At 36.2% G+C, this 19,350-nt stretch overlaps 1 protein-coding gene across 1 annotated transcript; it reads left to right on the forward strand.

The window, feature by feature from the left end:
- Window positions 1–2,733: 2,733 nt before the first annotated feature.
- LOC110905094 (cleavage and polyadenylation specificity factor subunit 2) lies at window positions 2,734–16,513 on the forward strand. Its single transcript, XM_022150974.2, has 18 exons — window positions 2,734–2,994; window positions 3,175–3,343; window positions 5,987–6,083; window positions 6,162–6,288; window positions 8,007–8,122; window positions 8,251–8,345; window positions 8,874–9,025; window positions 9,107–9,164; window positions 9,672–9,779; window positions 9,870–10,113; window positions 12,328–12,509; window positions 13,076–13,168; window positions 14,642–14,740; window positions 14,827–14,958; window positions 15,043–15,087; window positions 15,171–15,338; window positions 15,475–15,549; window positions 16,193–16,513. Exons 1-18 carry the CDS (start codon window positions 2,846–2,848, stop codon window positions 16,292–16,294), a joined length of 2,211 nt encoding a protein of 736 aa, XP_022006666.1. The 5' UTR covers window positions 2,734–2,845; the 3' UTR covers window positions 16,295–16,513.
- The last annotated feature ends 2,837 nt before the right edge of the window (window positions 16,514–19,350 follow it).

A 19,350-nucleotide genomic window follows, 5' to 3' on the forward strand; every position in this document is an offset into this window, starting at 1 on the left:
TTCCGTAACAAGTCGTAAATATATAATATTTTTATTATTAGTCGAAGTCGTCCGTTACGCGCGTAGGTCCGTAACGAGCGCCGATTCCGTAACAAGTCGTAAATATATAATATTTTTATTATTAGTCGAAGTCGTCCGTAACGCGCGTAGGTCCGTAACGAGCGTCGAAACGTAAGAAGTCGTAAATATATAATATTTTTTTATTATTTGTCGAAGTTGTCCGTAACGCGCGTAGGTCCGTAACGAGCGTCGAAACGTAAGAAGTCGTAAATATATGATATTTTTATTATTAGTCGAAGTTGTCTGTATTTAAGGTATTGGATGCAAACAGCGAACTTTTATACTTCTTACTTTGAAACAGCGGACTTTTATACATCTTACTTTGAAACAGCGGACTTATATAACGTATTGGATCCAAACAGCGAACTTAAATAATGTGTTAGTTTGAAACAGCGGTCTTCAGATAACAGCGAGAACAAACAGAAATCAGAATTGTCCTAGGGGTATATCTATATATGTACATAGTGATGCAGGCTCGATTACGTACGTACGTATATGGCTATCTTTTTACTCGGTGGAAAGAGTGGAGGTATTAAACTTGTTCCTTGGGCTTTGACTTTATGATCAGGTCAACTTTTTCTGCATTTATCCCAAGTATCATATATGTGTCGGGTACAGCCTGAGATTTGAAGTAACGTCTTTTTTTTTGTAATTCATATTTAATGATATGTTATAAATCACGAGAGACGTCTACCATTAAACTAATACGCTTGGCAGTGTCTGAACCAGTGGAATAACACTCCAAGATGTACAACAGCTAGAATCAGTTTAAAAAGAAAATGCGTTGTCACCTGTAAAAAAACAAAACATTAAGGCTATCGCTACATTTTAGAAGACGTTTGACCCGTTTGGCCTCTTAAGACCTGTTTCCTTTCAACTGTTTTCTTAAATGCTAACCATGGCCCTACGGGCAATGGTTATTGGTTAACACTAATTTTTACAACAACAAAAAAAAAATCTCTTTTAAATTTATAATAATAATTATTCAACCATGGTCAGCAACTCATATAAACTTTTATTAACCATCAAAAGTCATTTTTTTTACCCAGCCACCTATAATTGGTTATCATAAGTTAGTTGTTAACCACAGCCCTTAGAGCTATTATAGCCTAGTGGTATCTTGGTGGTGGGATAAGGCTTATGACCATTAGGTCATGGGTTCGATTCCCACAAAGGGGGTTTTTCCTATTTATTGGGTTTCCTTCTGAATTGGTGTATAGGCATTACTAGGTTATTTCCCGTGTGACACACGGGTGTAACAAATAAAACTTGTATAAACTTTAAAGCTATAAGTAATTGAGTTTACACATAAATTCAATAACTGAGATACATAAAAATTATTAAAATTAAGGCACGGACTCAATAAGAATATAAATATATTAAGATAATATACAACGAACTCATAAATTTATAAATATTGTTTTACTGGTAAATGGTGTTGCCCCGTGTTTTATTTTGTAGATCATACGTAACAGATTTCGAAAAATTTGATGATGATATCTTGTTAGAATTTGTTGTTTTAGGTATCATATATTAGATCTATGACAATCCAATAATAGCTTTTTAAATTTAGGCATCTCGATAGCGTTGGTATAAGCATTGTCAGGGGTATAAACTACAAGAAATAAGTTCTTCTTTTGAAAAATAGTCATAATAACTATTTATTTAGGCGGGAAAAGACAATTGAGATCGCCCCATAAACCGTTTTACTTTGTTATACATATATATATTATTAATATTAATAGAAAACATTATAAATTCTTTCATAACATATACATCCGAAAAAAGTTTCCAAGTCTTCTAAATATTGAAATAATATACATCCGAAAAAAGTTTCCAAGTCTTCTAAATATTAAAATAAATAAAAATAATATGATATTATCGGTAAACTTTAATTTCTAATTGAACATGAATATTAAGTCTTCTAAATGTTGAATAAATGGGTAAATTCAAAATAATCGACTTTCAATAATACATATTTTTTAATTTAATATAATCAATAATTTTAGTATTATATAATAATGATTAGATTTGATTTAATATTATCTTTTAGTTGAGAATTGATAATCAACATTTATCCTCAAAATTGTAAATTATTTAATTTAATAAGAAAACAAAAATATAGATAGTCTCAATGAATGACAAGTGTCCCATAATTGGTTTCTTTTATTATATAGTATAGATTGCCTAGTGGAGATGGATATGATCGGGTGGTTCTGCTGGTGGCACGATGATACTCCAGTGGTCCGTCAGTGATCCAAATTTGCCGTTAAAAAAAAAAAAAGAGCTATTGTTAGCAATTCTATGCTATTTTGTTAACATAGCCAACTTTGGTTCCACAACTTGGCTCCTCAACTTTAGTAATAACATATTTAGCCACTCAACCTTAATAATGATATGTTTAGTCCCTCAACCTTAATAATGATATGTTTAGCCCCTCAACTTTGGTAATGAGATACTTAGCCCTTCAACTTTAATAACTACATATTTAGCCCCTCAACTTTAATAAGATTTCCTTTTTTTGATTTTCATTATTTACCCTTACACTTTATTATAGTTACTATTTAGACATATGCTTATTTTTATCTATTTAAACGTCATAAAAAAAATTTAAATATCAAGAAAGAGTAAGTTATTATAAATTATAAAGTTATTTAATTTATACACTGTGCCGAGCCTTCTAAACAACTTCAGGTTTCCTTTATCTGCGATTTTGATACAAAAGAAAACCTAAACAGAGGGAGCCTCTAAAACCCTCCTCTTGTTGCTCCGGCCGGTGAATGCGATGGGAACTTCCGTTCAGGTGACCCCACTGTGTGGAGTATACAATGAAAACCCTTTATCATACCTTGTCTCCATTGATTCCTTCAACATTCTTATCGATTGTGGCTGGAACGATCACTTCGATCCCTCCCTCCTTCAACCTCTCTCCAGGTACATTTCTCTCTCTAAAATTATACTTATATGATGATTTATCTAGGGTTTAGTACTTGAGAATTGAGCAGGCTCTCCCAACCAAAAATGTATTCTTGTAGAAAAAAGAGACTCATTATCGTATTGTGGTGGTGTTTAAACTTACTTACACATAGATTGTATGGTTGATTTATGTTGCAGGGTTGCTTCGACAATAGATGCTGTGTTGTTGTCACATTCAGATACACTGCATCTTGGTGCTTTACCCTATGCCATGAAACAGTTTGGACTTTCTGCTCCTGTTTATGCTACAGAACCGGTTTTCAGATTAGGGCTTTTAACTATGTATGATCACTATCTTTCCCGCAAGGTGAAACATCGCTCCCTTCACTTTTATATTTTATTTTTTTACTAATGGTGTCCAACTCACACATATAACAAAGTAATGTCATGATTCATGAACATCTTCCTGATCTGCAAGTTATTGCAACATACTGTTTATTACTTTTAACTAGAGGTGGCAAAATGGGCGGGTTGGTTGTCGGATCAGAACGGGTTTGGGTTAGGATGGACAGATTAGAAAAGGATCAGGATGAGTTTGGGTTAGGATGGGTTGGGTTATTCATAAAACAAAGTAGCTTGTCATTAATGGTTGTAGCTTATCGCTGAAGTGATGATTTATGAGTCTCCGTCTCAAAAAACAAATTTCAAACCAGAGCTTGTCTGCCATTTCCAGTCACCAAAATCTTATTAGCTGTAAACACACCACACGCATTCATGGTGATCTTCTTCCTTTTCCCCTTCTTTTTTACAAACTCCGGCAACACCGCCGCCGTCGGACGCTGCACCAATCGTTCTTCTCATTGGACTCACCCGCTGTACCTCCGTCGTCATCATCTAAGATATCGTTTACCCCTAACCCAACCACCACCGCATCCCCGCCGGCTGACCAGCCATTTTCTCTCAAACTTCCATCTCCGCCGTCGTCTTCTTTCCCTGCCTATGCAGTTAATGCGGAAAAATATCGGTTATCGGTCAAGGACTGATATATGAGATATCGTTTATCGCGGTGAGATATCGGTGAGATATCGGTAATTTCTAATATCATGCATAAATATATATATTTATATTTATATTCATATCTAGAGCCTATATATATACTAGAAGTCTAATATCATGCATAAATATATATATTTATATATATACAAGAGGTGGTAGAAAGTCTAGGTGTGGGAATGAAAGTCTCAAAAGGTGGTAAATACTTTGTCCCACATTGGTGTGGGAACAAAGTGAGTGGGTGTTTATAAGGTAAAGCATTTACTACTCCATTGTAGCTTTATGACATGTTTTACCACAAGTCCTACCCGCGCGCGCAGGGTGGGGGGGGGGGTGCAAAAAAATGGGTTTCTGAGCTGGAAATTTGGTTGAACTCGTGCGTGCCCGCGCATCCTGCGGACACGAATGCCAGCTCCGAGGCAGTTTTTACACCATATTTAACTTCGTTTTTTTTGCTGAAATCCAAAATTTTTATACAAAATTGGCCCCGCCGAGATATCGCCGAGACAACCGATACGGTTTTGCAAGATATCGGCCGATATTTCGGTGTTGACCACCGATATTATGGTTGACCGATATATGACCGATATCGTTGACCGATATTTTGGTGAGGGGCCGATAACCGAGATATCGCCGAGATTAACTGCATAGTTCCCTGCTAATATTCCTTCCATCAATCGTCCCAATTCTTCATAATCAAAACCGGTTTCATCTAAATTAACTGCGACTGGGGTTACTCTGATTATTGCTCCCGGAATAGACAAATAGTAGTGACAGTTCGTTGTTTATTTGAAAATTCAGAAGCGGAGAAGGTGTGATCTGGTTCTACCGATTTTAGCAATGAAAACCCATCCTGACCCATTGTGTAAAATATTACAGCCCATCCTGACCCGTTTAATTCTTTTCTCACTTTTAAAGTTGCCTACTTTAACCCATTTAAGAATACCCATCAAATTTTATAATCCACCCATATAGACCATAGTTATCAAAAGCGTGCGCTTTTGGCGCCTAGGCGTTTTTTCTGGGCGATTCCCAGTAATTGCGCCTTTGATTCCTAGCTAATTATAGCGCAGCCTAAATCCTATTGATATTTAATATTTTTCTTTATTAAGTCGTAATATCCCCTTTTTCTGCAGTATTTATAGGGATTTTACTAACAAATGATATCACTAAAGATCAAAATCTCGTTTAGTAATATTCAGTTTGTATTAATTCGTAAATTCCACTTTTTCTGCAGTATTTATAGGGCTTTACTGCAGTAATTTTTGCTTACTCTTTTATTACTTTAATGAACTATTTGTTTTCGAATATTAACATGTTGGTTTTGAGTATTTTGTTATCTGAAACTTTTTAAATGGAGTATGAACATTTTTGTTTTGGTTTTGAGTACTTTATTGCTTTAATGAACTTTTTTATTTTTTTTTATTTAAGTGCGCTTTTTTCTTCTCATGCCCATGCTTTTTTTGCGCCTATCGCCTAGGCCCTAAGCGGAGCCTAAGCGCCTTGAGACCTTGAGTGCGCTTCACGCCTTTGATAACTATGATATAGACCCAATAGTAGATGTTTGGGTTTACTTTGCCAGGCATACTTTTAACTACAAGCAGATCTGCAGCTTATCGCCGCTGCTGTTGTTCCGATTCTGTTCAGCAGCCTGTCACATCTGCAGTTCTGATTGGAACAATGCTTCAGTCACTGTCGGAGATTATTTTTTGGACTTTGTTTAATATAATTTTATTTTTAATATTATTTTTTTTTGCCGTACCCGTATCTTGTATTTTTGAATTTTGCCGTTTCCCGTACCCGTATCGTCCCCGTACCCCAATTCCGTACCCGTATCCATGCTACATAGGTAGTAACACATTCTATTACGATTATGTCTCACCTTATAGAAATAACTGATTGATATAAACGTAAACTATGATAACTGTGTTTCTAACTGTATCCATAATATCTGCAGCAAGTATCCGAGTTTGATTTGTTCACATTGGATGATATTGATTCTGCTTTCCAAAATATGACGAGATTAACCTACTCTCAGAATTGTCATTTATCCGGTGAGAATTTTTCTTACTCATCATTCAGTTTTAAGTCCACCTTACATTTATTTTATTGATTCAGTGAACTTATTTCAGGAAAAGGGGAGGGTATTGTGATTGCACCTCATGTTGCTGGTCATCTTTTGGGCGGTACCGTTTGGAAAATAACGAAAGATGGAGAAGATGTTATATATGCTGTTGACTTTAATCATCGCAAAGAGAGGTATTCCCTATACCAACTGCAAATATATTGAACTAGTGGGATTTTCCGCCGCAAACGATATTAGTTTGATTCGTTATGGTATCAACACCCTCTGTAGCTTGGTTTAAAAAAGCGCGAAGCGCTCCGAAGCGTTTTGGTTCCAAAAGCTTTAAGCGAAGCTTCAAGCGCGAAGCGAGAGCTTCACGTATACGAAGCGCTCAAAATTAAAATAAAAAAAAATAAGTATTGTACACATCAATATGACCTATTCTACTTGTTAATCAATAACAAACACAAAAACATGATTAAGAAACACACTTAACACATAAAAAACATAGTTAAAACATAAATTAAAGTCGAAACACACTTAGGGTAAAGAAACAGGCCTCATTTAACCCTAGTTAAAGACTGTTGGGCTTAAAAAATGGCCCAAATGTGACCTGATTGGGCTGAAGCGTCGCTTCAAACCATCATCGCTTCGCGCTTAAAGCTCGCTTCACAGCGCTTCACGTAATGTAACGCTTCAGACCAAAAAAAGCGATGTTTCCAGCGCTTCAGCGCTTCACGCTTAAAGCTCGCTTTAAGCGCGCTTTTTTAAACACAGCTCTGTAGTTTCCGAATAACTGTATCATTGTATAGCTTTAACTCACTTTTTGATGCACTGAATAATTACCTATACGGCTATACCCAAGTTAAAGTTGTAATGCCTCCTGTATCTTTTTAAGCATCTTACCAATGTCAGGTTGTTAATCTGTCTGCAATTGTGTAGTTAGATGTGTTCATAATGGGGAAAAAATATAAAAAAACTTTGTATGTTAATCCTATTTTTTATTTATATTTTTTAACATAAACATTTGATTATCTATAATACTATAACCCACTTTTAAACCACATGTTCAATACATAGATATTTGCATTTTCATTTTCATTTTCATTTCAAACCTTAAATTGACACATTAACCCATCATCTTGTCCTTATCCCACCGGAGACAGAAAGATTAGAAGCTTATGGTTCTCAGGCGAGATCAACAATCGTCGGACGGCTACCGGCGACGGCAATACTCTTACCGAGCTCCACTGACAGCGGTTATACCCTCACCACTGCTCGCCTCGGGACTCCTCCACTCGTCTTCATCACGATCGGCGACAACAGTGGACCAGTGGTGACTAACAGGCACAGCCCAGCTCCAGGGTGAGACATCGCCAAGCCCAGGTTCTCTGTTTACCAAAATTATCGCATTACCAAGCATCTGTCATCCTCCGCCGCACTTCCATCTCGCTCCATATTCCTCCTCGTATCACATTACTAACTGTTCACCAAAATCATAGCATTACCAAGCATCTGTCATCCTCCGCCGCACTTCCATCTCGCTCCATATTCCTCCTCGTATCACATTACTAACTGTTTCCGCTTCTAAAAAACTTGACCGTCTCAACATCTGAAACGTCCTGTCGGACTCCAACCCCAACCCACCTTCAGCTTCGGTTGTTGCCGGGCAGAAAGATAGAGACGTGGTGGCTGGATGTTCGTTCCCCCATGTCTAGGCCCCGTAACCCCAAAACGGAGAATCATCTTGTCGTAAAAAAATGGAATACCATGTGCTTAAGTTATGACTGACAGATGTAGGTCATAAAACTTGGAAACTTGAACTGTAGCTAAGAGCAGACGTAAATTTTATATATTGTATAATTACATTTCCCGATGCATAATGTTCTTACTTGCTGATTTTTTTTTTCAGGCATTTAAATGGAACAGTTTTGGAGTCTTTTGTTCGTCCTGCAGTTCTTATAACAGATGCATATAATGCTTTGAGTAATCAGCCTTCTAGACGTCAAAGAGATCAGGAATTTTTAGGTATTTTTTTTTACTGAAATATGCAGTCTGAAAAAATATGTTTCATTTAGGTATTTGTGTGCACCGAAATTTGCAAGCCGATTCTTATAACATTAACAGTCATATTTTTGCGTGTCTTGAAAATTTAGAGGCTATATTAAACACTCTACGAGGCAACGGGAATGTCTTGTTGCCTGTGGATACTGCTGGACGAGTACTGGAACTGCTTTTGATACTCGAACAGGTTAGTCTGCATAAAAAGTTACATGTTTTCACTCATGGGTACTTTGAAGATTTTAATATCTATTTTACTTGTTATTTTTAAATAGAGTAAACTGCCATTTTGGTCCCTGAGGTTTGGTCACTTTTGCCATTTTAGTCCAAAACTCAAATATTTTGCATCTGGGTCCCTGTGGTTTAAGTTCTATTGCCATTTTGGTCCAAAAATGAAATCAGGTCATATCTGTCTTATAAAATCCTGCAATTTTGTCCTTTTCCTCAGGGGCAAATCAGGTCATATTTGTCTTATAAAATATGGTATTTATTTATTAAAAAGAAATGATCATTTTGCCCCTGCGGAAAAGGACACAATAGCAGGATTTTATAAGACAAATATGACCTGATTTCATTTTGGACCAAAATGGCAATAAAACTGAAACCACAGGGACCCAGATGCAAAAAGTTTGAGTTTTGGACTAAAGTGGAAAAAGTGACCAAACCACAGAGACCAAAATGGCACTTTACTCTTTTAAATACTTTTTTATTGTTGCAGTACTGGGAACAACATCATTTGACCTTTCCCATCTTCTTTCTCACGTACGTGTCATCAAGCACAATTGATTACGTCAAGAGTTTCCTTGAATGGATGAGTGATTCAATAGCAAAGTCCTTTGAGCACACTCGCGATAACGCTTTTCTTCTAAAGTAATAGCTTTTTTTCCGGTGTAATATTTCTACCAGCTTATATCGATATGAAGTTAATGGAGTTTATATATTTGTTTGCAGACATGTTACTCTTTTGATCAACAAGAGTGAACTAGAAAATGCGCCAGAGGGCCCAAAGGTAACAAGTTTAATCCACTTTCATTATTTAGGGAAAATTACAAGTTTTGTCCTTTATCTTAATACCACTTATCAGACGTTGTCCTTTTTAACGAATTTTGACAAGTTTTGCCATTTACAAGGAATTTTGTTGCACGTTTTGTCCTTTAGGCTTAACACAATTTGATTTTCTTGTTAAATCTTGTCACCCAAGAGTATTTTAGTCTTTTTACCCATTTATTTCAAGAGTCAACCCTAAAATATTTCGTTTTATTCTTTTAAATAATATTAAATAAATGTGTAAAAAGACTAAAATACCCTTGGGTGACAAGATTTAACAAGAAAATCTAACTGAGTTAAGCCTAAAGGACAAAACGTGCAACAAAATTCCTTGTAAAGGGCAAAACTTATCAAAATTCGTTAAAAAGGACACCGCCTGATAAGTGGTATCAAGATAAAGGACAAAACTTGTAATTTTTCCCATTATTTAATTACATTTACGGCGATATTGACTGCATTACTTTTTTAGATTGTTCTAGCTTCAATGGCCAGTTTAGAAGTGGGATTTTCACATGACATATTTGTGGAATGGGCTGCTGATGTAAGAAATCTCGTTCTTTTTACCGAAAGGGGCCAGGTACGTTCTGCACTGCATAGTAACTTTTATCTTTTGTGTTTTACGTTGTACAAGAAACATGATTTTATCACTTACAGTTGTATTTTTTAGTTTGGTACTCGTGCAAGAATGCTTCAATCAGATCCACCTCCCAAAGCGGTAAAAGTTACCCTATCGAAAAGAGTGCCGTTGGTTGGGGAGGAGTTAGCTGCATATGAAGAAGAGCAAGAAAAGATTAAAAAAGAGGAGGCTTTAAAAGCCACTCTTGTCAAAGAAGAGGAATCGAAAGCTGTGGTTGGTGCTGATGTCAGTAAATCCGACCCAATGCTCATTGATGGCCATGCAAAAGTCGATGGTAATTTTATCTCTCTCTCTCTCTCTTTTTTTTTTTTTTTTTAATATTTTGTTCTATTGAGTTTGTGTTACCATTTTGAGGTCTTTGTTTGAAGATAATCGATGGATAAAACGTTAAATATGAGATTATGACCTAGGGGCTAGGGTTAAGCGCAAGACATCGAAACGAACTTTGTACTTTTTCTGTATTTTAGCAATTTTAGCAACCGACCTTACATTAGGTACAAAGGGAAAAGATCAAATAGGAAGTTAATTTTGGCTAGGAAGGATAGGAAGCCATAGGATTATGACATGTGGCAAATTTTAAAATAAAGAGAAAGGGTATTTTAGTCAATCTCATCATTTCTTCTTCCTTCTTCTCCCCAGTTACTTCAAAACCCACCATTTTCAAAACCCACTATCTCCAACCTTTTCTTCACTTGCTATCTCAATAATCACTACATTATAGTGTGATTTTCGTCATCAATCAATGATTCAACCACCCGATCAACGTGTTCTTCAGCTTTTTTCGAAGAAAACCCAGTTAAATTTCATTCAGAATCTCGTTTTTTCTGGTGATTTTGAAGATAATCACTCGATTTGTTCGATTCAATTACTGATAAGTGTTTCTATCATTCAAATTTCGTCAATTGACGAAGAAACCGGCTTCGATCCATGTAAGAAATTCTTTAATTTCATTTTCATGATCTGGGTTTTTATTTAGTCATTGCGTTTTACGATCTTGGCGGCGGCAGCCCCTGGTGGCGGGGTCCCAGGGGCGGCAGCCCCTGGCGGGTCCAAGGGGCAGAGCGTACTAAAAACGCATCAGAAAAATTAATTTTCCAGAAATTGGCTCATTTCGAAGACAGTAATTCGTAGACAATTCAGACAGTTCACAGTCACAGACAGTTCCCAGACAGTTTTATGTGTCCATTGCGTTTTAGAAAAAAACACATTTTTAAGTGTTTTTAGTCATTGCGTTTTAGGTAAAACATATTTTTTAGGTGTTTTCAGTCCATTGCGTTTTAGAATGAGTCATTTTTAAGTGTTTTCTGGCCATTGCGTTTTACAAATAAGACATTTCTTTGTGTTTTTGGTGCATTGCGTTTTAGGTAAAACACTTTTTTATGTGTTTTCAGTCCATTGCGTTTTAGAAAACAGACATTTTAAGTGTTTTCTGGCCATTGCGTTTTACAAATAAGACATTTCTTTGTGTTTTTGGTGCATTGCGTTTTAGGTAAAACACATTTTTATGTGTTTTCTGGCCATTGCGTTTTACAAATAAGACATTTCTTTGTGTTTTCTGGCCATTGCGTTTTACAAATAAGTCATTTCTTTGTGTTTTTGGTGCATTGCGTTTTAGAAAAATGTCATTTTTTAGTTTTTTTTTTCATTGCGTTTTACGTAACTGATGGTTTTTTCTATTGCGTTTTACGCAACTGGGTTTTAATTTTTTTTTTTTAAATATAGCAATAGTATACTCGTTTTAAAGATAAAAAAACGCTCGTTTTTTTGGTGCAATTTTTATAAAAAAATAATGTCGTATGAAAGAGTTATTAACGTTTAAAAAATGGGGGGAAATTGGAGGAGAGAGAAACTATTGGCTTGGATTGACTAGAAGGCCCTTGAACAAACTCACGCGCCTCTTTTCTTCCTTTCAATTTCCCTGATTTAATCTTAGCCCTTGATTAACTTAATGGATGGTCAAGATCACTTCCTAGCCAAATAAACTTCCTATTGTATCTCCACCCTAGGTACAAATTAGAAACCAAATTTTCTTTTATTACTCATTTTAGCAACAAAGTTACATTAAATTACCGGTTGTACCATTGTAGCAACGAGTAACCTGCTCAGCGGGTAGAAAGTCATTGTTTTGCTGTTTATTTTTCAAAAAAAAAAAGATGAGGTATCTTATTTGTCATATTAGTGTATATGTATATGCCACATGGCATTGTATTCAGCATTTTTGTATACATTCAACCAGTGCTAATATACATGTAAGCATTAAACGTAAGTTCGGTTTCTAAATTGTCTAATGTTTAACATGATTAGTAAACCATATCGTTGAGATATTAATCCGGTTTTTTGAATAAGACATTTTAGGAGGTTGTTAGCATTTGAATAAAGCTATTATAGTTTCAGATTTGGTATCGTCTTTCCTTTCGAATTCGAATTACTGCAAACGTGATTTATTTTTATTCAATTTTATTTATTGGATGGCAATTGGTTATCGCAGCTGGCGGGGTGCGCGGGGAAGCATATCGTGATGTATTAGTAGATGGATTTGTTCCACCCTCGAGTGTTGCCCCAATGTTCCCGTTTTATGATAACACTTCGGAATGGGATGATTTTGGTGAAGTAATTAATCCAGATGATTATGTAATCAAGGATGAAGATATGGACATGGGATCTATGCCTGTAAGTTTAGTTTCATTTCATTTCATGTAAAGTTTTACCTAGGCGTGCAAACGAGCCGAGCCGAGCCCGAGCTCGACCAGGTCGAGCTCGAGCTCGTTTAACATATGCTCGGCTCGATTCGAGCTTTATTTCTAAAGCTTGAGCTCGGCTCGCAGGTAATTTTTCAAGCTCGAGCTCAGCTCGGGCTCGACTCGTTTAGTATTTATTAATTAATTTTTATTAATTATAATTATTGTTTTACATATAATTTAGTTATTTTTTATATTTATATAAATGGTATGTTTAATATATTAATACAAAATATATAAAAAGAAAGCTCGTTAAGGCTCGCGAGCCGGCTCGAGCTCGATAAGCGAAGCTCGGGCTCGGGCTCGTTTACTAAACGAGCTTGTTTTTAGGCTCGGGCTCGAGCTCGAGCTTGTTTAAGCTCGGCTCGTTCGAGCTTTTTTTCGAGCCGAGCTCGAGTAGCTCGCGAGTAGCTCGGCTCATTTGCACCCCTAGTACTTTTACCCCTTTTATGTATATATAGAAGTGTTTGTAATATACATTTACTTTGATGAGATTAGGTGGGTGGAGATCTTGATGGAAAACTCGATGAAAACACTGCTAGTTTGATGCTTGATACAACCCCATCAAAAGTTGTATCTTCTGAACTTACCGTAAGTTCTTTCACATGAATTTTACCAGCAAGAAATTATTTTGCAGGCAATGATAAGTTGACTTTTGCCATTAATTATTATTCAACTTACGTTTATTATCTTATACTAGGTTTAAACAAATTCGCCGCAATGCGGCGAATTTTTTTTAATTTAGTATGTGTTTACATGTGTTTTGAAATCACTACGAGCGCGTTGCGAACGGAACCACTGACAAGAATAAAAAGAAAATGTAGAAAAAAACACTAAAAGATAACCGAAAGAAAATCAACCAAAAAAGTTGTATGGTAACGATGTTGTTGTTCGTATGAAACCCGTGATCAGAGATGAGCAAATGATACTGGGTACTGGCACCGAATTTCCCGAACCAAAAGATCTTAAGTACCAATTCGGTACCGACTTTTGGCGTTCTTGGTACCGGTTCGCTACTGTTTTTTACTTTCATATACTGGTACCGTAACCGGTATTTTCGGTATCGGTTGGCACCGAGCTCATCCCTACCATTGGAAAAAAAGAAATCATAAAAAGTTGAAGAAAATCAACCAAAAAAGTTGTACGATACCGTTGTTCGTACGTTACCCGTGATCAGGGATGAGCAAATGGTACCGCGTAGCAGTACCGACTTTTCCGAACTAAAAGATTTTCAATATCAATTCTGTACCAACTTTTGGCGTTTTCTGTACCAAGCTAGTGCCGGTTTTTACCTTCATGTACAGACACCGGACAGGACCGTACCGGTATATTTTATACCGGTTGACACCAAGCTTATCCCAACCCTAATACAAAAAAAAATTAAAGTTAAGAAATATATGAAAATTAGGGGTGCAAACGAGCCGAGCCGAGCCCGAGCTCGACCAGGCTCGAGCTCGAGCTCGTTTGTATTTTCTCAAGCTCGAGCTCGGCTCGTTTATTATCTATTAATTAGTATTTTAAATAAAAATAATATAAGTAATAGACTTTTTAGGCTCACGAGCTCGATAAGTGAAGCTCGGGCTCGGGCTCGTATACTAAATAAGCTTATTTTTAGGTTCGAGGTTGGCTTGTAAACAAGTTTAAATAAGCTCGGCTCGACTCGGCTTGTTTACACCAAGGCTCGATAAGGCTCAACGAGCCTAACGAGCTTCACATGCGAGGCTCGAGCTCGGGCTCGATAAACAAACGAGCTTTGTTTTAGGCTCAAGCTCGGCTCGGGCTCGATAAGGCTCGGCTCGTTTCGAGCTTTTTCTCGAGCCGATCTCGAGTAGCTCGCGAGCCGCTCGGCCCGTTTGCACCCCTAATGAAAATGTATTTAATTTAAAAAGTAAGAAAATAGTTATTGGTACAATAGTAAAATAATAAAAGTATTTAAAAAACTATATATTACTATTATTATAATAATAAAGCACTATTCATTACGTTATGTTTTTAATATATGTATAATGTATAATATATGTATAATATAATATAAATGTATAATTAGTATTTTGTCTGCCTCAGGTCCAAGTCAAATGCTCATTGGTTTACATGGATTTTGAAGGGCGGTCTGACGGTCGATCGATCAAATCAATTCTTTCTCATGTTGCCCCTTTGAAACTTGTATGAGTTTTTTTCTTTTTTTTTCTAGCAAATTATTTTCTGCAATTGTTGTTGAACTGTTAAGATATTAACGTCTTCTTTATTAGGTGCTGGTGCATGGATCCGCAGAGGCTACGGAACATCTGAAGCAACACTGTCTGAAACATGTCTGTCCTCATGTATATGCTCCTCAGATCGAAGAAACAATTGACGTCACATCAGATTTGTGTGCATATAAGGTACGTAAAAAGTTCGATAGCATATTGTTTTGCACAATTTATCGTCGAATCGACATTTGATTGGTTTGTTGTTGTCGAAAATAGGTGCAACTCTCTGAGAAACTGATGAGCAATGTTCTTTTTAAGAAGGTTAGGCTATTATTAGAATAATATAGTTTTTATGATCATTTCAGATAATAAAAACTATGCATTTTGACCCGTTTTCACTACAGCTTGGAGATTATGAAATAGCATGGATTGATTCTGAGATCGAGAAAACAGAGAGTGGCACGTTGTCTTCACTTCCCCTTTCAACAACAGCTCCTCCTCACAAATCGGTACTTGTCGGTGATCTAAAAATGGCGGACTTTAAGCAGTTTCTCTCCGGAAAGGGTATTCAGGTAATTTCTTCTCTTTCGCTTGCAGTACAATCATCCGCATCTTACGAGTTATGACATCTTTCAAACTTACAGTTTATGACCATCCATAATGGTGGCTGATAACTCATATTATGCATGTATCGATAAACCATTTCAGGTTGAATTTTCGGGCGGGGCCCTACGATGTGGGGAGTATGTGACACTGAGGAAAGTCGGCGATGCTAGTCAAAAGGTGTGTATTAAGAATATTAATTAAAGTTTTATGTTTTAGTTATATATCATAGGCAAATTGGAAAATAATAATCCCATCTTTCTGAAATTGGCTGATAATAATCCCAAGTCAGTTATTAGCCAATAATAATCCGACCTTGTCTAATTTTTTTGTAAAATAGACCGCCGTAAAATAAGCTTAAAGGAGTGAAGTTTTTTTTCCAAATTACAAACCGATGTTTTAGGGCTTTTGATCAGAACGAGGATGCGAGTCGATTGATGTAAAACTTACCTCGAAATTGTGTTCGAAATGGCTTGAATTTTGTTAATTGGAAGTTAAACACCCGAATTGAAGCACCGTTTTCGTGGGTTGGGGGCAGTATTTTGAGGTAAGTTTTACATCAATCGACTCGTATCCTCGTTCTGATCAAAAGCCCTAAAACATCGGTTTGTAATTCAAAAAAAAAAAAAAAAAAACTTAACTCCGTTAAGCTATTTTAACGGCGGAGTATTTTACAAAAAAATTGGACGAGGTCGGATTATTATTGGCTAATAACTGACTTTGGATTATTATCGGCCAATTTCAGAAAGATGGGATTATTATTTTCCAATTTGCCTATATCATAAACCCGTTCACTTTCTTAATTGTCAATTCTGTGGAGTAGGGTGGTGCTGCTGCGATCCAACAAATAGTTATCGAAGGTCCGTTATGTGAGGAGTATTACAAGATTAGAGAATACCTCTATTCACAGTTTTACTCGCTTTAAGTTAGAATTAAGGGTTTATGTTGTAATTGGCTCGTGGGGCCTTGTAACATTTTAATGACACTGCAAACAGCATCTTGAAGTTGAGCCTCTTTTCGGCTTCGAGCCCTGGTTGGTAATTTACATTGGCCAGTTGGCCCGAACTGGTCTGTTTAGCTAGACCCGTTTGCGGGTTCAACAAGAAATGGTTTAGTATCATATTATTATTACTTTTACATTTTATGTTCTTTAAAGATTTAAATTTTCAGGGTGTTACGTATCCTCGAATTTTCTTTCAATTGTTCAAATATATAAAAGAGTAAACTGCCAAAATCGTCCCTGAGGTTCGGGCATGTTTGCCTTTTTTTATCAAAAAAAACTTTTTTTGTACAATTGTCTTCACTTTTGGGATTTTTTGTCATTTTCATCTAAACATCTAATTTGCTTTATTTTTCTATCAAATATTTGGATGAAAATAGCAAAAAATCCTAAAAATGAAGAACTATATGGTACAAAAAAGATTTTTTTAATGTAAATGACAAACATGCCTAAATCTTAGGGATGATTTTGGTAATTTACTCTATATAAAAAAAAAAAAGAAAAAAAAGTGAATAATTTGAGGAGATATATAGAACATGATGTTAATTTTGAAATGTAAAAGTAATAGATATTTTTTTTTTTTTTTTGAACGGCCAACAAACTCAATCCCGAGTACTCTCGGGGCACCCACTGGACAAACGGAGTACTCCGAGAGTAACCCGAGTCCACCACCAATTCCGGGGAAAACCCGGTAACCCACCCGCCCGTAGGCACGACGGTGAAATTACCAGTAAAACCCGTTTGGCTCAAGGATCCAACCCAGGTTTCCCTGGGTCTCCTATCATTGCCCACCAATGCCTCACTCTGCACCAAGTGGGAGTCGAACTTGCATCTCTCAAGAGAAATGCAAGCCCTCCACCACTTGATCTAGAGATCATTGGCAAAAGTAATAGATATTTAAATGAAAATAACAAGGAGACCGTTAAAAGCCGGCTGCCTTAGTTATTGAGAGAATCAGAAGAAACTGATCTTGCAAGATTTTGCTTCATCTTTAACCCGTTTAGAAATGTATCAAACCCAATGTTTTAAATACCGGTATGAACCGGCCGGTTATACCAGTTAAACCGGATATCAGATACGAGTTCGGTACGATAAAGGCCGGTATGTCTTATGTATCTGCGGTAAATCCGGTTCTACTGGTTCAAACCATTGAACCGGTTTGCATTATCTTAAAATTTGATTTCTTAATTTTAATAAAATACAATATTAAAGTAATATTGATCTTCCATATTTCCGATAATTAACCTAGTGTCTTATATTCCAATATTTCGTCGTCGTTGAAATTGTAATTCACCTCGTACAATGCAACATTGTTTATAACAAATAAAAATATTATTAAAATGCTTAGTAATTTACAATAGAAATAGTTGTTTTTAGATAAAACTATGACCAGTTACATAAATCCTACTTGAGATTGGATTGTTTTTTAGATGAATTTGTATTTTATGAAATTTATAGGGTTAACTAGTAACCCGATTCAATCGCCTGATACAACCCGGTTCAACCGGTTGAACTATTTTAGAGCACAACCTGGTATGACTTAAAAATCGGTTTTTAAAACATTGATCAAACCACCTCTTCGTACAAATTGCACTAGAGGGAGTTTTAAATTAATTTGTACTTTAACCTTCTAATTCCAATTACATATGAACTTATATTAACACATGTTTTAATTCAGATTTAGGGCCCTCTAGTAGACCACTCTATGTTAACAAGCACCCATATTTTGAGTCGAGTGTTAAGCTAAGTCTATTGAGCGGTAGTACAATATCCCAACATTTACATAAACATAAGGTAATAAAAAGTTACATGGTCACAATTATGATTCAATTCAGATTAGCACATGTGTTATTTTAGATTAACACATGTGTTAATATAGTTCACCATATGTGTTAATATAGACGTTAATATGTGTTAATATAAACTAACACATGTGTTGGTAAAAATTGTACTAGAGGGACTTTTAAGTTAAGTCTATTGAGGGTAGTTCAATGTTACACAAAAAACATAAACATAAAAAAATCACATATTAATTTGCACTTTAACTTCTAATTTCAATTAAATGTGAATGTATACATTAACACATGTTTTAATTTAGATTTAACAATTTCGAGTGGTAGACCACTATATGTTAATTACTAACACCAGTAAAAATAAATTGAGTTTAGGTAAAGGACATAACATGTTAGAGTTTCTAAACATAAAGTAGATTTTATGTAATTTTCAAAGACAAAGTACATATTTTGCAATATGATGTAAAGATAAAGGACGATTTTTGTAATTTACTCTTTAAACAAAGTCCATCAAGGGGTACTGCAATATTCTTGCATAAGAAAATCTTCTCATTCATACTTTGCCAAATTACATGAAAACATAAGGTAGACAGACAACAAGCTGCGTCACCACCCCTTTCTGAATTGCAAACTCTAATCTACCAAAGACAAATCCCTGCCCCTTTGAGGCTGAACAATTGCTGTGGATGACCCGTTGGACCCTGGTCAAGAATTGGATAGCTTCTGCCGCTAGTGAGCCAAATGTGTCAAAGGCAAAAGGAAACATGATGGTTCTCTACACAAGCTTTAGCGTGCTTATCAACTTTCTTCGATTCTGCCTTTCTTGCTGCTTGTCCAGCTACAAACCCATTTTCCCTTAAACCAACCAGAGGGGAAACCCCCGTGAGGTCCACACAAGCATGTTTCCCCTAGCCCAACGAAGACAAACAGATCCACTGGTCGCAGAGTAGACCTCCCTTCCATAGGGTCCGTAAGGAAATTCACAGGAGCCTCTTTCTTAGCCGAAATCCCAGCTCTTCTCATGATGTCCTACAAAACATCCCGCACCCATTCATGCCGATATTTGAGCCCCGGGAGGTCTTTACAATGCACTGCATGCTCTCCGTATTTATCCATACAAACTTTACGGCATATCGGGCAGGTTTCATCTTCTGGGTACATAGGGATCATCAGCCGGTATTTAAGGAT

Source organism: Helianthus annuus, chromosome 14 (genome assembly GCF_002127325.2).
Source record: "Helianthus annuus cultivar XRQ/B chromosome 14, HanXRQr2.0-SUNRISE, whole genome shotgun sequence".
NCBI classification, from domain to species: Eukaryota; Viridiplantae; Streptophyta; class Magnoliopsida; order Asterales; family Asteraceae; genus Helianthus; species Helianthus annuus.